This window comes from Cheilinus undulatus, linkage group 16 (assembly GCF_018320785.1).
Source record: "Cheilinus undulatus linkage group 16, ASM1832078v1, whole genome shotgun sequence".
NCBI lineage: Eukaryota > Metazoa > Chordata > Actinopteri > Labriformes > Labridae > Cheilinus > Cheilinus undulatus.
Window position 1 is genome coordinate 42,692,035 of NC_054880.1, and position 25,912 is coordinate 42,717,946.

The 25,912-nt window shown below is 41.3% G+C and overlaps 1 protein-coding gene across 1 annotated transcript in view; it reads right to left on the minus strand.

Annotated features, from left to right (window-relative positions):
* The window catches only part of csmd2 (CUB and Sushi multiple domains 2), a 443,344-nt gene that overhangs the window by 58,406 nt on the left and 359,026 nt on the right, over positions 1–25,912 (minus strand). Inside the window, exons 43-47 of the mRNA XM_041809040.1 lie at positions 25,302–25,490; positions 16,555–16,732; positions 12,170–12,315; positions 11,988–12,068; positions 11,253–11,366 (exon numbers count right to left, since the gene is read on the minus strand). Of these exons, the coding sequence (XP_041664974.1) occupies positions 11,253–11,366; positions 11,988–12,068; positions 12,170–12,315; positions 16,555–16,732; positions 25,302–25,490 (708 nt within the window). The remainder of the gene's footprint in view (positions 1–11,252; positions 11,367–11,987; positions 12,069–12,169; positions 12,316–16,554; positions 16,733–25,301; positions 25,491–25,912) is intronic.

Here is a 25,912-nt window from a genome sequence, read left to right on the forward strand (position 1 = left end):
AGCGGTGAAACACTGAACGCTCAGAATCACATTCTAGCAGCGTCTCCTTTGTGGGACGATGTGTGTATTTGGGTATTCGCTTGTTTTTGTGTATGTGGCTGGGCCCGTGTTTGTGTCAACACGACGTTTTGTGTGTATTCGCTCTTGGCTTGTTCAACCTCCTCTCTGTGTGTTTGTGGAAGAAGAGATTATTAAATCTGCTTGGAAAAAAAAGGGATGGCAGACAGCCTGGTTTGAACAGCATTTGTAAATAATTATTTGCATTTGATTTACTATTCCTGGTGCATTAACTGGTGTTTTTTAGCCTCATTAAATCTCAGAGTATGGTAGGCTATCAATCACAGAGAGGCATCCCAAAATCCTGTCAAATAGCAGCGACTTTTTGAAAGTCACTGGAGTAGCATTTGTCAGAAACCCCGCGAAAAGAACAATAAAACAAATATCTGCTACTGTTGATAACTAGAGGTCAACAAATTGTGTTTTGGATTTTAAGCCTCTAATAATCAGCAGACAGTAGAGTGATCACCAACAGCAGAGATAAAGATGCTGGATGCAACAATCCCAAAGAAAGAGCACTTCTATTTCATGACTTTGGAAGTTAGACTGACTGAGTTTACATGGACCTCAGTATCTCGGTATACACTGTCGGAAACCGGGATATGTCAGCCATCCAGTTTTGGGAAACCTGGTTTCTGGAGAAAAGAAAAGGGGATACTGTGCCATGTATACGGCGTATCCCGTGTTCTGACAGCTGCAGACTATCTGCCCAGGCACAATCTTGATTGAAACGTTCATTTCACTTCAGATACTTTGAAATATTCCGGATGTGCGATGGAGGAACAGCTAGTTTGCTTCTGCCCAGATAGAGTGAGTCACAACCAGATTGACCTGTTGTGTCTAAACGCACACATATTAAGGTGAACTGTGAACTCGACCCTGACGAGTCTCAGTACCTGCTGCTGAAAAACACCTCCACCGCATGATGCTGCCACCCCATGCTTCACTGTAGGGATGGTAATGGCCAGGTAATGAGTGGTGCCTGGTTTCCTCCAGACACAATGCTAGGCATTCATGCCAAAGAGTTCAATCTTTGTTTCATCAGACTAAAGAATTTTGTTTCTCATGGTCTGAGAGTCCCCTGGGGGCCTGTTAGCAAACTCTAGGTGGGCTGTCATGTGCCTTATACTGAGGAGTGGCTTCTGTCTGGCCACTCTACCACACAGGCCTGATTGGAGATGGATGTCCTTCTGGAAGGTTCATCTCTCTTCACAGAGCAACACTGGAGCTCTGTCAGATTGATCATCCATCCATCCATCCATCCATCCATCCATCTTCTTCCGCTTATCCAAGGTCGAGTCGCGGGGCAGCAGCCTAAGCAGGGAAGCCCAGACCTCCCTCTCCCCGGTCACTTCGTCCAGCTCTTCTCGGGGGATCCCAAGGCGTTCCCAGGTCAGCCAAGACATAGTCTCTCCAGCGTGTCCTGGGTCTTCCCCAAAGCCTTCTCCCAGTGGGACCTGCCCGGAACACCTCACCAGGGAGGTGTCCAGGAGGTATTGACCCTGGACCAGATGCCCAAGCCACCTCATCTGGCTCTTCTCAACGCGGAGGAGCAGCAGCTCTTCTCCGAGTCTCTCCCGGATGGCCGAGCTTCTCACCCTATCTCTAAGGGAGAGCCCAGACACCCTGTGGAGGAAACTTATTTCAGCTGCCTGTATCCGTGATCTCATTCTTTCGGTCACAACCCACAGTCCGTGACCATAGGTAAATCGAGAGCTTCGCCTTTTGACTCAGCTCTTTCTTCACCACGACAGACAGATGCAGAGACCGCATCACTGCTGACGCCGCACCGATCCGTCTGTTGATCTCCCGTTCCATTCTTCCCTCACTCGTGAACAAGACCCTGAGATACTTGAACTCCTCCACTTGGGGCTGGATCTCATTCCCAACCCATGTTGTCAGATTGACCATTGGGTTATTGGTCACCTCCCTGACCAAGGCCCTTCTACCCGATCGCTCAGATTCTCCAGGTGGCCAGCCCGAGGAGGTAGTCTGGTGGTTCCAAACTTCTTATATATAACGGAGGCCACTGTCTTCAATGGGACCTCCAACGTTGCAGAAATGTTTTCTGTACCCTTCCCCAGATCTGTCCGATACAATCATGTCTTCAGAGGTCTCCTTTGATTTCATGGCTTAGTTTGCACTGTCAACTATGGGACATCATAAAGACGGGTCTGTGCCTTTCCAAATCATATCCAATCAACTTAATTAGCACACGTGGACTCCGATCAAGGGCTGCATGGTGGCACAGGGGTTAGCGCTGTTTCCTCATGGCAAGAAGGTCCCTGGTTTGCTTCCTGGTCAGGGCCTTTCTGTGCAGAGTATGCATGTTCTGCCTGTGCACGTGTGGGTTCTCTCTGGTACTCCAGCTTCCTCCCAACACCAAAGACATGCTCATTAGGTTAACTGGTGACTCTAAATTAAACACAGGGGTGAATGTGAGCATGTCTGGTTGTCTGTCTATATATGTCAGCCCTGTGATTGACTGGTGACCAGTCCAGGGTGTAGCTGGGATAGGCTCCAGCACCCCCGTGACCCCCAAAGGGAAAAGTGGTATAGAACAGTGGTTCTTAACCTTTTCAGCCTGTGACCCCCCCAAAAAAGGTGCCAGAGACCAAGGACCCCCACTGTAGCTGAAGGTAGTTGAACAGCCATGCACATTCAAGAATAGTCATGTGCAGACAGTGCTGCCCATAATGGGGATAAATGTGAGAGCTTTTTGGGACCCAGCCAGACTGGGGGCCCATGGAGGTCAGGGTACATTGTAAAGTTAGCTAGATATCCATATTCATGTTTTATATTTAACATGAATAATAACCACTCTTAACATAGCAACAGATATCTTTCTTTAAGTAATTTGTGCGTAATATATAGTCATCTTAAAAACAGAATTAAATTAGTAAAAAAAAAAAAAAAAAAAAAAAAAGTCCAAATAGGTGGTGAAAAAGGTGATTAAATGGGATTGTAGAAGTAGCAGAAATGGGTTAGAGGTGGCATAAATTTGATAACAGTGGCAAAAAGAGAAAAAACAATGGCAAAAATTGGATGAAGAAGCAAAAAACAGGCACAAAAAGTGGTAAAAGGGGATTAAAAAGTGGCAAAAATTGGTGAATTGGGATATAAAATTGTGACAACATGTTTAAAACTGGCAAAAATCGGTTAACTGGGGCAGATAAATAGGCAGAAATGGGTTGATCTGGTTAAAATAGGCAAACAGTGAAATGTGGTTGAAATGGGCAAAAATGGGCGTAAAATGGGATAAAAAGGGGTTGATAGTGGCACTAATGGGTCAACAAAGGCAGCAATATACGGAAAGTGGCAAGAATTTGTAAAGAAGTGGCAGGAAAAAGTAGTGTAAAGGGTTAGAAATTGCTAAAAATGGGTTTAGAGTGGCAAAAATGGGTTAAAATTTGTAGAAGTTGTTGGTAAAAAGGGATGAAAATGGATCCAAATTGTGCAAATGAGGAAAAATGGCAAATAATAGTGATGAAATTGGGTGAAAAAAATAATTTCAAAAGTATTCTCCATTTTTTTAAGGCATCTAACGACCCCTTCTTGGTGTTTCACGACCTCCAGTGGGGCCCCAAGTTGAGAACCACTGGTATAAAAAAATGGATGGATGGACTCCAGTCAAGTTGTAGAGACATGAAGGACGGTCAGCTGAAACAGGATGCTGAGCTCAATTTTTGAGTGTCATGGCAAAGGCTCTGAATACTTCTGTTCATGTTTTTTGTTTTTTTTCTTTTTTAATAGATCCGCAAGAGTTTCAAAGGAACTTTTTTCACTTTGTCATTATGGGGTATGGTGTGTAGAATTTTGAGGTAAAAATTGAATTAAATCCATTATGGTATAAGGCTGTAACAACAAAATGAGAAAAATTGAAGCACTGTGAATACTTGCACTGTCTGTATTATATTGTAATTGCAATATTGTCCAGTATAATTGCAATGTCACATTCATGCCAAACCCTGCGGCACTATCATTCAACCAGTCTAGAATAATTCAAACTGAAGCACCCTGTTGATGTGACTCAGAAAGGCTTAAATCCATCACTGATGGGGAAACTGATTACGCCTTCAAATGGCACATAAAATCTGAGAGTTAAGTTCATTAACCAGTCAATTCTCTGAGACTGAGACGTTTGTTGGCAGTGACATTTCAGAAAGCTCCATCATGTTTTCAAAACTGCTTTCAGCTAGTCTTGGAGCCGATGCAAAAAGACAGGCAGGAGCTCTTATCTATAGGCTGCTACTCATTAAACTAATCCACGATGAAATGAAGCATCACTCTGTCTGGCAGTAAACAAAAGGGTATTAAGGGACAAATCTGACAGATGGAAAAAGGCAGCCTCTACACACAAGGTGAGATGAACGCTGATAGGGCTCAAAATGAAATTTCACTTTAATGAGGCGCTGAATAGAATAAACCGGTAGCAGGATTGGCAATCTGCTCGACAGCCCTTCTGTTTGTGTAGAAAATGTCTGCGGTTTAAAACAGCTTCCTTATTAAAAATGTGGTGCACAGGTGCACACACATCTGCATCCATTCACATACATTTGTGCACCACAGTATGAAAGTATGGGCACACTGCATCAAGCTTGTGCTGCTGCTCAGATGCCTTTACTCATGTTGGTATTTAATTAGCATAATCTGAGGAGCGATAACAAGCTGATTGAGAGGGATGGGCCACAACATCAGCATTAGCGTGGATCAGGACCTAACAACTCTGAGAAGTCAGAGAAGACAATGAAGATGCGGAAAGCGGGGCAGCTGTAATCCATTGTGTGGGGCTAAAAGAAGGGGCGAAGGCAGAAGAGAAAAAAAAAGGTAACAAAAGGAGAGGAGGCTAGGAGGCAAGGGAGGGGAAGGGGCTGAGTGGGATGAAGACAGCGAGCTAGCTGGGATACTAATGTAATGGGTGATTATGCAGGTTTAGCCAGAATTCTGTCTGGGGGATAAACACAGGGATTTTGGATCATCAGAGCTCATTGTTTTTCAGTAATGAATTAAAGCAACACTGAACTGATGTTGTGGCTGTGTGCGCTTGTGTGTAATGTTTGGACTCCCTGTGGTCTCAGCAGACAGCGGATGAAGTAAAGGGCCAATAGAAGCCAGTTTAATCCAATAGCAGGTAAATCAAATACTCCACGAACCAACTGGTCACTCCAAAGGCAGAAAAGACTAAATAAATTAAAACTGTTTACCTGCTTGATTGGAAACAGAACTCCAGAATATAAAAAATAATCAGGCTGAGTGTGCCTGTGGCTTTTATTTACTGGCATTGATATCAGTGTTAGGCAGTGGTGTGCACGGGGGGGGGGGGCTGTTGGCCCAATTGTTGAAAAATTTACGCTAAAGTGCCCTCTTGGGAGCCAAAATGCATGTTTAAATGCCCTCAAGAGCCAAAACACATGCTAAAGTGCCCTCCTGGTTGGCAAAACACACTAAACTGCTCTCTTGGGAGAAACACACCAAACTGCCCCCTTGGCTGGTTAAAACATGATGAACTTCCCACTTGGGTGGCAAAAAGGCATGTTTAAGTACCCTCCTCACTGGCAAAACACACTAAACTGCCCCCTTGGGTGGAAAAAAACACTAAACTGCCCCCTTGGGTGAAAAAAAAACACTTAATTGCCCCCTTAGCTGGTTATAACATTATAAACTGCCCTCCTGGGTGGTAAAAATGTGTGCTTAAGTGCCCTCCCGGTTGGCAAAACACTACTGTTGCAATGACTTTTATGTTGGGCCCTTTTCTGATCTATATTGACCCAGAACTATATCTCCCAGAACCAGTTTGGATTATCTGGTGCTAATATGGTGTTAAAATGCACTAGAATACAGGAAATGACATCTACTTAATGTAAAATGTTCTGGGGAAGACCCCCAGACCCCCTAGGGATTCATTTATTTATTTCTGTGTGTTCTTCAGAGTCCAATGTTGAATCTACACAGTTCTTGTGGATGCTGATCCTAACTACAAACTTACTACAAAGTCTGTCTAGTTAGTCTGTTTTAAGGCTATATAATGTGCCATTGTATAACATATAAACATGTCTAAAGTGCTCTCAAAAACACCTGAAACTTAGTGCCCTATTCAGTGGCAAGAATGAGCTGTATGTGCCCTTTTTTTTCTTTTCGCCCCTGCCCTTGAAAAAGTCTGTGCACGCCACTGGTGTTAAGAGAGACTGAAAGACAAAGAAAGATCTGTGCAGAGATAGACACCTGTGAGTCAGTGACAACAACATTGCAGTGTTGTTGTGTTTTGAGCCAGCCTAACAGAAGGAAAAAAAAAACGAGTGAAATGGGAATAAAGGGTACATATGTTATGTAACAACACAAGTCTGATGCTGGAGAGTCAGGGGAGGGAAGAGGCGGGTGGGGGAGGAGGGAATGCAGAGGATGAGAGAGGATATTGGTGCCGAGGGGCAAGCAACACTGCAGAACCGGCTGGAGGCTCCCATGCTGCTCTCTGAGAGAATCTCACAATGACAACATTCACTGCTGTGCAACCTAGACACATGCAACACCAGCGTGTGTGTTTGTTCAGTTTAGATGCAAAGATGAGATTAAGTGCATTTTTCTGTGGGGGGGTGGGGGCAGCTAGAAGTTCAGGGAGGGTTGCGCTTGTCAGAGCTAGAAGTGGTGATTTGATAGGTGCAGCTGCAGCCGGCATGTCCCCTGCATTTCAATGAGCTTTGCACTCCGTCTCCGCTGCCCTCAAACTACGTCTTATCCTGCCTCTATTTCTCGCCTCGCTCTTTAACTCCTGTCCTCCTCTCACTTACTTGCCATCCTTCTGCTCATTTAGCGGTCTCTCCTCCATATTTCACATAAAAAGATTCCCATTTTTTTTTTTCCTCACTTGAGTTTTCTCACTGGGTGTCCTTGGTACTTTGATCCAAGCCTTCATTATTAGCCTATACATAGCTTCCTTCCTCAATCAATGCCCTCATTTTTATGCCAGAGTCTTTCATCTCCTTCTTATTTCACCTCCTGCTGAGAGCATTTGTGTATCTTTTCCTGTGTAGCACTCAAAATTTAACATTTTACTTATTTCCCCTCGCTTCTACGTCTAACTCATCGAGTAAGACAACCAGAAAGCAAAAAGTAAGAAACAACAAGAAGCTAAAGTATGAGAGATATATCTTAAAAAGTATTGAGTAACAGAGGGACCCCTCTGTGAACCCAGACTCATGCCCCGAGGAAACATATTGCACACAACATACAGTATAATGATGATATGATGTGTTGGGAACACTGCAGTTAGCTATTCTTCAGGGAGGATGAAATCTCAGCATGTAGAGAGAGCTACAGAAGCCACCCTCAGTCTCATGAGACCAAAGTATTCTCCTCAGAGATACAAAGTGCTACCAAATTTATATGTGGCTGCCGATTTATAACCACAGGCAGAAAGACATCCACGTGACGCTGGAATACAGCAAAACTCAAACTAATGCATGGGACCACGATAAAATCAGTGTTTCCTCTACGATTCATATGGAGGAGAGGTGGCCTCTGCAGCAAATCTTTAATATTGGAGTTAATATAATAATGGTCCAACATGAGCTCTGCCACTCATCAAATGTGGTTAAAATTTAAATTATAAGTGAGCATAAGTGCCTAGAACAGGTGCTGAGACTAGAACAAGTTATACTTTGAAATTTAAGCCAACAGTTTATTTCAGGTCTCCATAATAAATGACAGTGGCTGTAGCTCTGCACCTGAAACCACAAAGCAATGTTGCAAACTGCACAATTGTTAGATAAATGGAGGGGAAGTTAGTGTACCCTGGGATTCCTCTGTGTGCAGTGTTCATTTTGACAGCAATCTTTATTTTTGGCTGAATCCCAATTCTCCCCTTAACCCTCAATCTTAACCCTCAGTCTCAAAATACGTGTTCCCACGAAGTGCGAGGGCTGTCCCAATTCTTCTGAGAGTTGAGTTGAGGGGCGAGTTTGAGGGCTTTATCTCCCTCAACTTTGAGGAGCTCCCTTGGTGTTGAGGGTTATCACTCAAAGAAAGATGGCGGCGAATGCAGGGGAGAAATCGAGCTACAAATGTAAATATCCTTGTTAATAGAGATCTAAAAATGACATAAACCACTCCAATATCTTAGTTTAAGGTTATTTTATGGATTATTTGCCTTTTTGCAGTGTAACATTTACATTTATTTTTACAATGGTAAGCCGGTAAATGTGCCGTCGTGGACAAGCCTACGAGTTACAACTGGTGTTTCATGTCAGCTAATGGCCGTGTTATACGGTGACTTTCAGCTGAATATGTCCGCGGTTTTGGTGTTTATACATGTTATTTGGATGAATATTAACACATTCTTGTTCTTCTTCCTCTGAATCAAGAGACTACACAGTTTTGGCACATTACTGCCCTCTACAGTCTGAGATCGTAGCTGCTATTAAAGGCTGTCCCATTTCTAAGTCCCGAGATGGCCCTTACACTTGGTTTTGAGGGGGGAGTTAAGACTGAGGGTTGAGCTTGAGGGTAAGATTGAGGGTTAAGGGGAGAATTGGGATTCAGCCAAAGTATCAGTTTTAGTCTTTACATAAAATGCCTTTTAGTTTTAGTCACATTTTAGTCATTTCTATGATCATTTTATAATATGGCTACTACATTTTGGAAGCTCATGATGCAACTAGTGATTTTTGGTTACTTCTATATCTAATTGTTGTATTTTATGCATTATTTAATGCTGTTATTATGTATTGGCCATATCTATTGCCTTTCTGTATTTCTATATTGCTGCTATTGTAGCTATTGTAACTTCATGATAATGCTGTGCACTTCATATCTCACATAGAATAGGGTTTATCTATGGTTTTATTTATCTTAGCCTTTAAAATACATTTGTGAAAATTTTAGACTACTTTTCACTTTTATACAATTTCTATGTAGTAGGGCTTATTTATCATCCTCTATAATGATCAACAGTATGTTTCTTGTCAGTTGTGGTCTTGTCAGGTGTCGGCCCTTATTTTTGAGGTTTTTATTAATGTTTTGTGTCAGCTTTATGTGGGACAACAGATGGAAATGAGTGACTTGCTAATCTGTTGCAACCATTTCATACTGTCCCCTTGATAAATAAACTAAACTCAACTAAACGAAACTTTTGCCCTTTATAGTTTTAGTCTAGTTTAAGTCGACCAAAACTCAAAAACATTTTAGTCTAGTTTTAATCCAAAAAAGTCCTCACATTTAGTCCTTACTTTTAGTCCAAGCATTTATTCTTTTGCCTAAATCTGGTACCAAGTCATGGTAGTGTGTTCTATGCACCCCACAAAACCTGGGATCCTGCTTCCTACAGCTGAGAGGCAGAATAGCTACAGATACACTGTATTTTGATAGATTTACCCACAGTGGAGAAACACAATGGATTTTGAATGTCTGATAAAAACATAACTACGTTTTAGTCTGGTTTTAGTCATCGTGACAAAAACTAAACTCACTTTTAGTCAGTTTTAGTCATCACTGATTTAGTTTTGAACAGACTTAGTCTAGTCCTTTCATGGAAAAAGGCCGTGGACGAACATTTTAGTCATAGTTTAAGTCGACCAAATTAGCACTGCCTGTGTGCTTCCTTTGAACCGTTACAAAGCCACAGCCAACAGCAGGAGAACAAAGCTGTATGGGTATCATAAATGATTTGCAGAAATGTCTTAATGAGGTGCCAACCTAAAGGAAACCGGTGTGTCCTAACACATGAACCAAACAAATTCACTAAGCTATCCTTTGCCTTTCATTGGTTGGCAGGGTATGAAAATGAAGTACTGATATCTGTGTTATAATTCAGTCCGGTATGTGTCAGATGTGTTGATATGGTACCATGCTGGTTTTCTACAAATGCTACAAAACGGAAATATGCAGAAACAAGCTAAAAAGCTATGGATAAGCTAGAGAAGCTCATGTCTTTACCATGTAAAAAGGAGCTTGTTATGGATTGAAAAGGAAATAAGTAGGAAGTAAAAAGTAAAAAGTCAGGGGTTCTAATGACAAAAAGGCCATAAAAACATAAAAACATTTCAAAAATCCTAACAAATCTTACATCTTTGGATAGGTCTGAAGTTGTTGAAAAGATCTGATGCAGTTTAAGTTAAGGAAAAAAATCATGTATTACACTTTTATTCCACTTTTATGAGACAGACCGTTTTTGTACACAAGGTTAAAGAGTGAAAGTCTTTTTTTAAAACTCTCATTGTGCCAAAAATAATAATGCATTAAAATCAATATTGTTATCAAGTATTGACATGGTCAAGGCTGTAATATCGTCATCACAAATATTTCAGTTTGCACCTCATTTTTGCAAATATTGCACATTTTGTTTTTTTTTCTGTTGAAAAATCAGGGGTTCTAATGACAAAAAGGCCATAAAAACATTTTTAAAAAAATTAAAAATATAATAAACTTTATATCTATAGATAGGTATGAAGTTGTTGAAGAGATCTGATGCAGTTAAAGTAAAAAAAAAAAATACATATATATATATATTTTATTTTATTGCACTTTCATGAGACAGGCCATTTGTGGACACAAGGTTTAAGAGTGTATATTAAGTTTAAGATATGCACAAGGGTTAAATGTGCTGATGACTTGACTTTTAAAGTGAAACAAGACATAACGGAGCAGTGGAATTCCTACCTTACATCATTTTACTGTAGCTGCAGGGAGACGCTGATATGTTTTAACCAAAGCAGTTTGAATGGAACAATCTAACAAGTGATTAATCATGATTAAAAATAAACAGTGCTCTAATTGTGGACATTAACTGATTGTAGTCAATGCGATTAATCATAACAGCCCTAGCCATAACTTCAGGTGTCTGTATAATATCGCCCTACCCTCAACAGGTAGCAACTGCATCTGCCCCCCAGCCCACCTCTCATAACAGATGAACCAGTGATTATTCTGCTTCCTCTAAGCCTGCTAAAAATAAACTCACAGAGGACACACTTGGCAGAGGGAGCGGTGATTCACCTGTTTAAATATATTTGTAAGATGTGGTGCTTTGCCAGGATCTTCTTTAAAAATGAGATGACGCATCTCAAGGGGCTTCTTAAAAAAATCAGACTTATTCAATAATTATTCAACTTGCTGAGCTTCTTGCACAGAGCAGAGCTTCCTAGCGTTAATGAATGTGAGAATGAACAGAGAGCATGCCTCTGCAGAGTTTTCCCCTCACTCACCATCACACGAGGGCGGAGGACCCTCAAACTCCAGATGAGTTCCCAGGCGGCAAGTCTGGATGCTGTTTCCACTTAACTGGTAGCCTGGGAGGCACCTGTAGCGGACTATATCACCTGAACAGAGAGATGGAGGAGGGACATTAAGTCAATTACTGATCAGAGATGGAGGCAACAACCAGCATTTCCAAATACACCAATGAGTTCTCCTAAGCCTGGTTACTGACATGGTGCAGAAATAACACTGATCTATTGTGCGTCTCAGTAAGAGCAAAAGTTGACAAAAAAAGAGCCATTAAGAAATCCCCTCTGGGAATCTGTAGTTGAAACTCTGTTATGTGCTGCTGCTCTGAATAACAAGTCAAGAAGGTTTGCAAACAAACAGAAAAAGAGAAATAATCTGCATTGTCTTGTGTGCGTTAAAACGAGGGCACCTGCCTGAATTCCCTCCGGCACTCTGATTATTTTGTCATAATCATTTATTTATACCGCTGCCTCAAAGCTGCTGTAGTGCAGTTTAGAGTGTGCACCATATACTTCTGGGATATGTAGTCAGTGAACCTCAGGTTATGTAAACTGTCAGAGTTAGGAGGTGAGCTGACAGGAGTTAAAATGCTACATCACAAGTCTGTGTGGGAACAACATGCAATACAAAAGCAAGTCGGCCGTGAATTGATAGTAGAGATTGTGTCTCTATATGTAATGGTATTTCATTTTGTGGCAGTATTTCCCACCTACCAATTTTAAACTCTTTGCTTGCCATGAGGATCTCCGCATTGGGAATGATGGACGGTGGCAGGCAGAACTGCAATCTGTAAGCTTTATTGAGAGCATCAAGGACATAAAAGGAGTCAGACGCTGAGTGTGTGTGTGTAATATTTGGCAAAAACACAGCCATGTAAAAAGACATTTTTACAGACCTTGATAGCTGATACTGAACAGTCCACCCTTCTCTGTGTTACTACGGAAACGGATCAGCACCTGATTGGAAGTGCTGCTGGGTGGTTCATTTGGCTCTCCATCTGTGAACACTCCCAGCTTCCTGGCTGTCTCCTGCGGACCGTCCCTACAGGGAGAAAAAGACCAGGGGGGTTAACTATGTCTTTAAACATAACTATACACTTGAGCACAATATTGAAAAAGAAGCATGGGGATTTTCTGTTCAGATGTTCACTTGGTATCAAACCCTAAAGCACTCTAAGGCACTGTGATGTATATCTCTGGAAAAAATCAAACAAAGCCACATGCCAGATTATCGTCAAGCAGCTTCTAGCAGCAGAAAATAAACATGCTGCTCCCTCTTCAAACACTCAAAGCTTTTACCAGTTTTTATTTAGGGGGATATAATGTTGCAGTAAGGTAAAAATTATACAGATTGAGTGACAGGTCTGGATAGCACTCTTCCTGCTAACTGCCATCCAATGTGAATGTCTCTGAAGCAGCGTCCCAGTCTTGGCAGTCCCCTGGCGTGGGCACGGCCGATTAAGCCAGCTCCCAGATTCCTGCCACAACCATTCAGCTTAAAAACCATCTGTCTTTGGCTGTCAGACTGGGCATGGGAGATTACAAGCAGCTCTGGAAACGGCTGGCTGGGGACTGCCGCCTGACAGCACTCTGGCCAAGCCGCCATTACGGGGCCCATTTCCTTGGCTCAGTAGTTCAGTGGATAGATACACAGCGGTGGTAACTGGAAACTGGGGAACATGATAGTCCCCATCTTGGCTCGGTGGGAGCTTGTTGGGAAAGATCAACACAGCGGGGGCTGTTTACAGAAGGGCAACAATATGATAGAAAGTGGACATTTTTGGCTCATTTCAGCCTCTGTGAATAGACGTCATGGAAGAAAAAGGATCTATCTTTGCTCAAATTTCTATGAGCAGCTGTCAAGCGTTTATGTCAACGTACACCATGTGGACTTTTCATGGTGCCAAGTTGGCTGGCAGTCAGATCTCCAGTCTAACTGAGAGCTTAGACCCTTCAAGCTCGTCTTTGAGAGAGGGGATCAGCTAAGACTGGCAACCATTATGCATGCAAAATGGTTTAAAATGGTATGGATGTACAGTTATGGAAAAAGGCATTACACCTTAAAACTCACAGGAAAATATATCTTTAAAAAACATAAAAACATGACTTTCTATGAGCCCACATTTACTCTATACCTCTGTTTTTAAAGGGAGACAAGCAAGGAGGAAATGACGGAAATAGAGAAAGAAGAAACAATGACAGAAAATTGGGGACACTCTAATAATCATGAAAGAGAAGTGATACACAAGTTATACACAATAAGGAAGGCAATTCTGTGGACAAGCTTCAGTTGCTAAAAGAGAATGCAGAATGAAAAAAACAGAGAGATAAGAGAATACATTAAAAAAAACAAAACAAAGAACCAGAGGTGGGAAAATCAAGGAAAATGTAATTATTAAAAGTTTAGTAAAAGTCCTGAGTAGCTTCTGAGGAACTGTACAGTAAAATGTGACCTTCTCCTATTGGCAGTAACAACACACATCAGAATACAGATCTCCAACCACGTTGGCCACTACTGGCCAGTTTCATGTCGTTGGCAGAGAGCAAAGATATTCTCATTTTGACTTGATGTTTTTGCTTTTTTTTTTTTTTTACCAAGCTACTGATGCCTTTAACCCTCAGAGCTCATGCGGCATGCAGTCACACCCTTGGTAAATTGCTGTGGGAATAATACACATGGGCCTTATATGGGCATCCTGGTGGTGTGTTTACATAGGTCACATCTTCAAGCTTTACAAAACGTGTTTTTCATCTTCTTATGTGTTGCTGAGTCAAAATTATGATTAATTTTATATTGCATACTTTTTTTGACTCTGAAAACAGCGCTGTCATATACGACAAGAACAGACACGTCTTATTCAAAGCTAAAAAATCTTCTGAACTGTTACTTGTAAGCACTTGAGGCCCTTGTACACCAGATGCGTTTTTTGTGCAAATAATTTGCACCCTTCATAGAGAGGGAGACAGGCAGCAGGCAGCCCGACATTTTCTATATGAATGTATAAGGGCTCAGCTGAAGCTGTTTCCAAACTAATATGAACTTTAGTCCAATATAATATCTAACAACAGTCTCCTGACCTCAGACATACGGCTAATAAATGCTTTGGCTCAATCAGCTCACTGAAATTACTCTGACCAGTTTGGTCAGACACAAATAGGTGAGCCAATCAATGTGCTGTGGAGGGAGTAAACACCTCTCACAGTGAACCTTAGCTTTGCACTTATTATTTTTACTGATGATATTTAACAAAGTAGAATGAAAAGTCGGTCCCTCCTCTCAGCAAACGTGGCTGGCATATTGAATGAAACAGTGAAACAAAATGACCCTAACCTCCTGGATGTGCGTAAAAGTGCCATGACGCACGGACCGGATGAGAGCGATGGAGAAACCTCCTCTTATCTTCCCATATTTCTCATTGTTTATCAGAGGATAGGAGAAACACACCACAGACTTTCACAGTGTGAATGTTTTTTAGAAAGTGAGTAATTTATTTGCAAAATTGCATCACTTCTGATGTGCATAGAAAGGGGCAACAAAATTCTCCTCCATATTATTCGCATTTTTGTGCCATTTACTTGCCTCACCCTTAATGTGTAATGACCATGCTTGTTTTTTTTACTCTGAAAGCCCTCTGATGTGCTTTTCAAATGCTGTCTTTCATGCCTTCATAGGTCCTACAGAATGTTTTCTAGCAAGCCTGGAACTTGGCTGACTTTCCAGCGTCTGTAAAGATTACATCCACATCGGTAACTCTGTTACTGGACATCTTTACCTCCGCCAAGGAGGTCATGTGATCAGGTCGGTTTGTTAGTTAGTTTGGTCGTTTGCAACATAACTCAAAAAGTTATGGATGGATTTTCATGAAATTTTCAGGAAATGTCAGAAATGGCATAAGGAGGAAATGATTAAATTTTGGGAGTGATCCGGATCAGAGATAGGGCTAATGGCAGAGGTCTGCGCTGTTACCACTTTACACAAGGACATGGCGGACATGAGTAACTTCAATCCCAGCAGCATTTTCTGTGTGTTTCTATTCAAAGTTTTGGAGTTTATAGAGTTTGAAAAACGCATGCCCAGTCGAGGTGACGAGTCGGAGCGCAACAGAGAGAAAGACAGTAAGTTGTAGTGAGAATACTCACAATGCTGGGAGGAATAGAGGAATATTCACCCTCTGCCATGACTTCCAGTTGTCTGGTGAGACCATGGATGAGACTGTCAGTGCATCTGTTGGCACGGGCAGGCAATGCTTCCACCATGGTAGTCCACCCGTAGCTAAGCCAATGCTTTGCCTCACCATGTTTCCACACCACCGGGGAGGGAGTAATCAGCGAATGCTGTGGTATTTTTTAAAGGATTCTTCACTACTGGGAGATAGGGCTAATGGTGGAGGTCTGTGCTCTTCAGGTGCTTTTCTAGTTTCATCCATGTATAATCAATTTTTCAATAATTCCTGGAAATGGCCAGTTAGTCTTCTGCAATATTGTCTGTTTATATCCCAGAATGCGTTGCAACTGGGCTGTGGTAACCTATGGGAGGCTGTTCCATCATCACATCATGCATTGCTGAACAGCACATGTGCACAGACTTTGAAACTAAAAAAAGAGAAGTCTGCATGACTCATAGCAAAGAGAAACAGACCCAAGGAAGCTTTTATGTATCCCTCAGAGTCACTGCACTCTAAATAATGGCTCAAATTCCAAAAAGCACAAGTACTTTTTTTGTAAGACTTCCTGTCACACAATTATTATTTTTTAAATCATTTAGTCCCAATTAGATGGCAAAACAAGTTTGTGCAAAAAACACCCTTAGTCAATAATGTTTACTTTGTTTAATATAGAAGAATCTTTGAGTCTTGATTTTCATTTAGTTTTTTTTTTTTTTTGTCTTTATAGTCCCATAACTTAAAGAAAAAAATCAAGTGACGTACTGGACACTTATTCTCAAAGTTGTCCTGAAAAAAGGATGTTAAGATCTTGTCTGTGCACTACAGCGCTGATGTTTTACAATCTTTTAAAAACAAAAAGTCCAGACGAGACACAATGGTTATAAATAAGTGAGAGCTCTGGAGGTTAAAATAAGGAAAAGTGCAATAAATCTCACAAAATATACTCAAGTAAAATTCCTAATTTCAGAATCCAAGAGCACAAAAAGCTAATTGATAACTATAATTTGAATAAACTTAATTTGTTGTTTCCACCCCTGAAAAAAAGGCAAACTTCATTGTTGAAACGTCTTTATTAAAGCATGTTAAAGCCGTGGCAGAGCTCAATTCAGTCTTACCAGACAGTGATGAAGTCGTGTGGCCCATGAACCTGAAGCAGGGTGAAGTTCAGCTTGACGCCAAAACCGGGGGCCACGGTGATCAGCCAGGAGCAGTCGGCCGAGCTCGGGTACTCCTCTGGGTAACCGGGGGAGAAAACGGTCCCATTTTCCGATGTGATGTTCCCACCACATGGCACTGAGGGATGGAAGAGGAAGGGAGAAAGAGAGGCATGTATAAGTATCAGGGGGGCCAGAATACAACAGCAGAGATCCACGATTCAGCTTCAATTGGTGGAAAAAGGGGATTTTTCACCCTCCTCTTCTTCTGCTTCCCTTCTCAGTGTCCCTCTCCCCCTCTCCTTCACTCTTCCTCTAGTGCCCAGGCGCTTGTCTGAGCTAAAGATTAGCCAGTAAAGCCTGTTAGCAAGTGGGGACTTGGTTGGAGTGTTTTGCTAAGATAAGGCCTCAACCCGTTCCCACTGGGGTTCAAGAGAGAGTGTGGAGATGAGGCGAGGGGTTACTGTGGACTGAGCTGTAGAGTTGTGTGTGCGTACAGTATGTGGATAAGCGTGTGTGAGTAAACTTATGTGTTTGAGTGACAAGAAAGGTTAAAACAGCATGCACTATGAACTCACAAATCACACATGCTTGGTAGAGCACACTCACCCACCGGAAATGCCATGAATACAAGCTAAAATCTGCATGCAAATATAATGTAACTATCTTTTAAACTCCTTAAGGATCACAGGAGATTCTAACCAACCTAATGTTTAGGAAGCTTAATGTTCCCATTAGTGCCCTTTAGGAAATTCTTACAGAGCAGAAGCAGAGAGAGTCAGGGAGGAAATGCAATGTCAGACTCGTTATTCACTGTAATCTTAGATGCCCATGTGTCAACGATAACTCCCAAAGCAGAGATTGCATGCTTTGTCCCTCCGTGTTCATGTCCACCACTGCCCTGTGGTGGAGAGGGCCGCTCAGCTGCTGGCTCACCTGGTAAATGAGGTATTGATCAGACTGACTGATTAAACCCTGAACACCCTCTGGAGTTACACTTCTGGTTCTCACCATCAACCGGCAGACCTAAACCTTATCCGTAAGATGGTTTTCTGCTGCTCGAAGGGATTTGAGAGAACAAGAATACTTGAGACAGCATGGCATCTGCTATTAAATTCAAGAGGAGGACAATATGCCGGATGAAAGTGCAGCGAATATAAAAAGGGACGATGAAGAAGGAAAAGATAAAACAGTCAATGCTAAGTGGAAATAAGGAAAAGTGCACAGTTTGATAAAGAAAACTTGCAGGTAAAGTCAATAAAAAGTAATAAAATCAGTGTATTCATAAATAATAATGTATTGCCTGAGACGAGATATGCTACAAATATCAATGCATTAACTCTGCTGAACATAGCGGCAGTGTGGATTTCACAATAGAGAATGGGGTCGGCAACCTCTTCTGTTGGAATTTTTACCCATAACTCCTTCCAGAGAACCTCGAAGAGCTGCAAAACACATTTGAACCTTCCAATGAAAATGATGCAGTCAATTAAGTCGTTGCCTATCAACACTACTAATTGAGCAAAGGTATGTGTGATATGTTTGATCACACTGATAATTACCCAGTTAGTCGAGTTATTTTACTCTTGGCTGGCATTTGAATCCTAATTTTCACTTTGATGCATTTATGGATTTAGAGCTACAATAGAAACAGGAATGCACAAAGCTCATTATTTTTTATCTTTGTGCTATTATCAGCCAGCGATTGTAACTTATTTTTATCCTTAATGATACTGGATAAAATCATGATCATTATGTCTTTATTTACCCACACACACACACTCATTAGACTTACTGTCAGAGTTAACCCTTAGAGCTCGCGCGGCATGGATCCGTGTCTACTACCTACGTTTGAACCGTAGGTAGACACTTAATTGTATTGTTTTTCTGTTTTTTTTTCTGAAAGCTCTCAGTTGTGCCTTTTTGATTATGTTCTCCATGCATTCGTAGCTCTTACAGAACATTCTCCTGTGAGCCTGGAACTTGGTTGACTATCTGGGGTCTCTGAAGACAGTGTTGTCATAAAAAACAAGAAGTGACAAGTTTATAAAAATGTTGATATCTTTTGAACCATACGTGATAGACACTCTTTGTTTACCCTGAAAGCTGACTTACTTGTCGTTTGTTTGCTACCCTCCATGTCTCCGTAGCCCTGAAGGATGTCGTTCTAGCGAGCCTGGAATATCAGTGATTTTTCAGGGTCTTTACAGATTGAATCCACATTGTTAGATCCGATAACAAGCGTGTTTTTTATCCATTTTTAATCCATTCTCAATCACTTACTTCGGCTTTTTGTCCAGGTCATCACCATGTCGTTTAACACAATGCATTGTGGGACTTGCGGTCGACCAGTTGCGTCTCTGACTGACTGACTGATTTGAGGAATGGCACAAATGAAGCTTACTGCAAAAAAAGTGCATGGACTTTTCTTTGTATTTATGTAGATATTTTGAAAACTGTTAGTCATAAAATGTTTATTTTTTTCACAGTTGTGTCCCCAAGAGATGAGAGAACAAGTCTGTGCAAAGAAAAGGCTTAGTCACTAATGTTTGAGTGTTTTAAATAAAAATCTCTTTTTTCTTTTGTCTTTAGAATCCAGTAACTTTTTAAAAATTCAAGTGACATTACTGTAGCAGATATATTGTTAAAACCCAGGATGTATAGAGCTTGAGTGTGAACCACAGGGTTGATGTTTTACAAGCTTTTACAGACAAAAAGTCCAGGCGGGACATGATGGTGAAAAAAATAGCAGTGAGCTCCAAGGTTTAATACAGGATATTGTAGTAGCAGACTGATCAGCTACAGATGAAAGCCTCTCTACTTCATCTCCTCTCTCCATTACATGCTCTATGTCACAAACAGCCTTGGGGCCCCTTAACTCTTCCCCTTCGTCTACCCCTTCCCCTTGCCCCTTGAAACAGAGTGGTAAGGGGTAGGGGTGAAAACCTTCCCTTAAGAAATGAGACGCCACTTGATTGCAGTTTATCATCACGTATCGCTTATAAACAGTGCGTCATTGGAGGACAATAAAGCTTCACCTATCTCATTCATACTATTGATCTCCATTTATTTATTTAGTTAATAGCCCTCATTTACACGTGCACAGACCGAAAACACAATAAACTCCAATCCCCAGTAGCTAAAGACTGAATATATGAGAAAACACAACTGTAGTCCGTTGTGCCATTTCACAATTGAGGGCCGTGCATAGAAGGAAATTCATCATACCCCTTGGTTTCCAGTGTGGTCCTGGAAAATCTTCATTTCAGGGGCTATGTAGCCCTTAGCCCTTGATTCAAAAGAGAATTGGGACATCCCTTCACCTGACGTGAATGCCCAAAACCAAGGGGAGGGGCTAAAATAAGGGCTCTAAGGGGTAGAAATGGGATTCACCCTTAGTTTCCAATCATGGGGGCGCCAGAGAAATCAGGGGGCAGTGCGAGGCTTTGTCTTCCCTGAAGTTGTTAAAAGTAGACCTGCACATAGAAACAGAAATCAAGGTAACACACTTATAAGTAATTCATTAGATTGGTTGCTGGGTAAAATAATTTGTGTTAAGGGATACTTTGTTTGGATTTGCACAAAAATTTAAGTTCATTTTGGCCACAAAGTATCACTACTTCAGTCCTGGGGGGCTGAAGTTTTCTTGGATACAAGTACAGGTGGCTCAAAGGAAAAAAAAAGTTGGGAACACACAGGAATGCATTAGAAAAGACGAGTTTTGGACCATTTAATAAACAACAACCATGATCACTGGGTAACAGATGGCATCAACAATCTGAAGGACGAAGTTGAGCAATCATGATAATCCCTCCAAATATCCACGGTGAGAGTAGAAAAAAGGCATTTACAGCCTTTCTCCCTCCTTCACTCTCTGTAAGTGACAGATGTCAGTCAGCACCATAGACAGCGCCACATGAACACACAACAAACACCAACAATATCACACAAATCCCATTCAATACATTCGTTACACAAAAAATACTTAAATCTTCATCAAATTCGTCAGTCCTCTGAATAATAATGAAAACTTCTCAGCAGCAGAGTGGACAATAACAATAAACGTGAGCTTATCTGTTTATTCAGCTCAAAAGCCCCCTATTGATCCCTCAGCCTCCTTTCTTTACCTGACTGATGCTGTTAGGTATGAAGTTGTCTTAGTTTTTCATGCTGTCGTCAACATTACCACCACTATTCCCCGCTGACACTACTTTAGTTCTCTCACCTCCAATTTCCACATACAGCACCAGTGCACCAGTGAGGCAAATCCTACTGAGGCGCACAGCGCTCCCTCTCTAGACTATCAGAGCATTTCCTCAGCCAGTGCTCTAGTCCAGCGGAGGCGCACACCTTGAGCACCGTTCCACTCCGCTTCGTTCGAGATACGTTTCAGGTCTATTTTCAGCGCTGGCCGCAGCCAAACCATGTCAATACCCATCTATCAGAAAGCTCCAAAAAGGAAGCCACAAGTGTAAAAAATCTGGTTCTTTCAAAATAAAACACAATGCACGGACTCCCGGACACAAATCATCACTATATCAACACTACGTCTCATCCTGTGGCGAGAGCAAAGGGTCACCGAGAGATCAGTGGGTCACAGAGCTACAACGGCACCACTGATGAGGAAAAGTTAACTTTTGGGGATATTTAGCCAAGGAATTTCACATAAAACCACTGATCCTAAGAGCAAACATTAACCCTTTAACTTCCTAATGTACTCATCCCATGGTGGAAGCAATTATACCATGGACTTATACCCAAATGAATGATAAATCAACCCCAAAAGGTAAAATAGTCTGCTGTTGACATATTATTCCTGTGTGAACTCGCAGTTCTCCCATGATCTTTTCCCACTGATCAGGGCTGCTCACCATGGCGTAATGCTCTTGAAACGCTTCCAGTGGTTGAGATCGCTCGCCCCTAGTTGTAGCAAACCTGCAGCGCTTCAGTGTGCAGAAATTGAGGGTTAGGGTCTGACGGACGCACCGGTTTAAAATAAAACTGATCAAAGTTGATGATTTTTGTTACATTTCCTCTTTCCCTCTTGCTGTGCTCAACCAGATAGCAGATATAAGAAAATTAACTTGATGCACATTTAAGTTGAAAAATATTTTTAAAATAAAGTTATAAGTAAATGAAAAAATCAGCACATTTTATGAATAAAATAGACAAAACTCTCGATAAAGGATTAGGAAAAATATTGTTTTATGTTTAAAAATGCCCCAAGGTTAGGGAACTGCTCATGTCTGTCACTGCGTGAGTGTGTGCAGTCATAGTTCAAAAATATCAAACATACTCCTTCAGACCAGTCAGGAGCAGCAGTCATGTCCTTCTGTACACTACACGCCATGTAGGACCAGGCTAAAAGCCGTGCAACTCAATATTCATCTGAGGGCAACAAGGGAAGAAAAGTGACTCAACTTTTACCCAGGTAACAGCCAGTCAGCTCCTTTTTATCTCCTTCATTGATCTGATCCACAGTGACTGGTGCTGCTTCTGCAGAGAGCTTCACTGTCTGGTTTCATAGCCATAAAAAAAGCATTTCATGCTGAGACCAACAAATCTGATAAAGAAACACTGAAAAGACAGGAAGCAGTGCTGGAAGATGGTGCAAGTTCTGTTATAAAATGCTGACACTGTAGAGGCAAGTTCACAAACAGCGTGCCACTGTTTCATCAAAGGCCATTGCTCAATGATGATCTTTCCCTCCCTTCACTAAATATTTGAACCAATAATAGTCCATCCAGATCATCAAAATGGAGGGATCTTATGAAACAGAACCAAACTCAATGTAATCATCGACACCATCAATACTATTTTTGAACTTCAAGAGCGACATGCTGAGGCCCACTCACATGTGCCAATTTATTGAAGTAGACAGCGAATAAAAACACTCTTAGTCTTGTTAATAATTCAGAGAGATATCTTTAAAAGAAGCTAGTGGAACATGGGTTTAGAAAAGGGAACGGTTTTGACTTCTTTAGATAAAGACTCCATCACAGACAGATTATAAAGTTAATCAAGTGCAGGAACACTGGGCTGTGCAGAGACATCACTCTGGACTGTAAAACACTCATGCTCTGCTAAAAACCTATCGTTTATACCATATGGCATTTTATGTTGTCATTTGGACTGATGGGGGGGTTCCTTTTGGGGTGGCAAATCTGTGTTTTGATTCAATTTGGTAGGTATGTGTTGGTACTGCCACCGTAATAGTACCAGATTCCTTTACACATCCCTGTTGATCCTGAAAATAAATTTACCGAGACCAGTATAATTGGTATTGTTACGTGCAAATCAGGGTCGGAAATTCATCTAGCTGCCACTGTAGCCAGTGGATTCAAAAATCTACAAGCCACAAACATTTTTTAACCAGCTACTCTAAGTATTTAATAAGGTAAAATACAATCAAGGTTTACGCTTTCAGGTTGTAGGCTATTTCATAAGAGAGAGTTGGTGCATAAATGATCCAAACGGACACTCATTTTAAACCATGGTTTTCAACCAGCTGTCCTGTATTTGACCATGCAAACATTTGCTTTGCTTCCCACCAGGGCACTGTATATTCACTGGCATGCTCCTGCTATAGTGTGTGTGATTTCTGTGGTTTCGCACCAAAAATTATGCTAGGACCAGTTGCAGCAGAGAACTACTATAGGAGGTTTAATTTACGTAATGTACTGCAGTAAATTCACTCTGTTAGGTTAGGCCACTTTCGTTTAGCCCAGTGGGGTATCCACTAAAGATTTTCTTATACAATTTTCTCCTGATAACAATTTCAAGGTGTTGGGTATCGGCTGATACCGAGTACCGATCTGATACTGGTGTGAACTTTCCAGACTGGCTATGAAGACTATTAAGTTATTTTAGACCAATATCTGACTCAGAACATGGCTCAAAAAATAGAATAAAAATGTACAGCATCTCTGTGCCCTCTGATCTGCTGATTATTGAGTTTTCTTGCTAAATATTAGAATTACAATAATACAGGGGGCTGCATCACAGGCTCTCTCTCTCCATTATGCTCTATTCAGGCAGCGTGATGTGATTACAGAACAGCCTGCAGCTGGCTGACAGGCCCTTCACAAAGGGTTAACATTCAAGCTAGTGCTAATAAATGATCATAATAGGACAAAAATCGATAAAAAGATGCTCAGTATCAAGGTCACTGGTGTGGATTTATTCATTAAAGTCCCGAAAAGTCATACAAGTTTCACGCTTACTGAAAATGCTGCTCTAAGGGATTCAAAAGCATCAATGGCATCAATGGAAAGGCCAAATGGCTAGCTTCAAGAGGAAAAACAAGAAAGAAGCAACGAATTATGGTTCAAAAGTTATTTAACTTTTGATAAACTGTGCCTCTTCTTTTTGTGTCGACAGCGTTTTAACAATCACATTCAGAGAAGCAATGTCACACAGACACCATTCTTTGCCGCTGCAGTGGGTCCTTTAGTTCTTCTTCGCTGCTCTAAAAACGGTAGCTGGTGCATGCAGTGTTTCTGGCAGTGAAGCACAATTGATTTCCAGCTTTTTTTTTCCCAGCATTTAGCAAGGATTAATGAAACAAAATATAAAGCTAAACCAGACTGTATTGGATAGATACATGAACTTGTGTGCTCGCCGATACCAATACCTGCATTTTAAGCAGTATTGGACATATTTGTGATACTGGTATCTGAATCAGAATAACTCTAAAGGCTGGTGCTTATTTCCCACCCTGGTGCACAAAACCACAAGAACTCAAAATACTGAGACATACAATAAAAGCAATCAAAAATCAGTTTGGCCAAATGGACTGCAAAAGAAATCCCATTCATGAGACACATCACAAAAAAGATATCAACTATACCAATCCTTTGCATTTGCCTTTACTAAAGTGTGTAAAGGAATGTAAAGTTGTGGTTCATGAGTGAGAGAGGAGATTTTCCTCCATTATGTGCTTATTAAATGTTAAAAATGATTTGTCTTTATTGTCTCAATACATGAAGGTTCTGCATTCAAACTGCATTGTTATTAGAGGAGGCTAGGGCATGGTGCTGCACGCCGTCACACGTCTGCACATGTTGCATCACACTCACACAGGTAATTTTCTTGGATAACAACTTTTCATCTTCAAACTTGAAGTGAATATTGAAAGGCCTCAAGAATAGAAAATAGCAGAGAGAGAAAAAACTCCATCTCACTCTGTTGCCCCGTCTTTCACTCGCATTTATCTCCTTGCTAGAGAATTCAAAGTTCCAGTGTCACGGCCATCACCTCGCTCTGTAATTGTGCCCGCTCCATTGAATAATCGACAGCCGGAGCGTGAGAATGTGGGTCAAGGACAAGGAAAAATAGAATGAGTGGCCATTACTTTTCTTTTCAATTTGGCTCCACTTTTATTCATCTTTTATTTGTCTCCATTCCTCTTCAGCAGACTATCGATTTTCATTGAAGAATACTTTGCTTCATTAATGAGGGATGATAATTCAGTTTAATAGTTTTATTCATAATAGATAATCATTACCTTCACAGCCACACTTCACACTAATGATGTAATAGCTCAATACAATCTAAACAGTGAGTTATCGTGTTATTACTCTGCTTCTGCGTTCATTAGGCAGACTCACTGGTCACTTGTTTGGAAGTTTATTTACTGTTGGGTTTAATAGATGGTCCATATCGGAGTACTATCTGCTCATTGATGAAATAAATATCAAATAACGTACCTTCACAGCGGGGGAAAGGGTGATCCCAGTTGCGGGTCGTGCCATGTTGACAGGTGAGAATGGAATGTCCCATCAGCTGGTACCCAGGGAGACACTCGAAGGAAATGGACTGGCCCACATTGAAGCCGGCACCCACCACGACTCCATACCGGAAAGGCTCCGGATCGGGGCACTCCTGAAGCTCATAAGCTGAGGAGGAGAGTAGCGCAATCATTACTCAATCAATACTATTCAATTCTTCAATAAAGTTTGAATGAAAGCAGCCAAAACGTAGAAACACTTTTCTGTGAACTCCTGTGATGAACTTAACTGTCATGGTGATTAAGGGTCATTTGCATTTGCAGGTCATTTGGATGCATCAGAATCAACTACATTACCAGATAAAAACTTCTCATGGGAACTTTAAGAGTCATATGCTGGAGCAACGTCTATTTTTATTTCCATCATTAATTCTTCTTCCTTATCTTTCTGTTGTTCTTCCTCTACTGCTTCGACCTCCCACTCATTCCTCCTCCTCCTCTTTTTTTCAGACAGGGGTTGTCAGAGAAAAGAAAAAGCCAACGGCAGGTTTAGCTCTTGCCGGAGGAGTGTGATGCAGTCATCAGAGATCG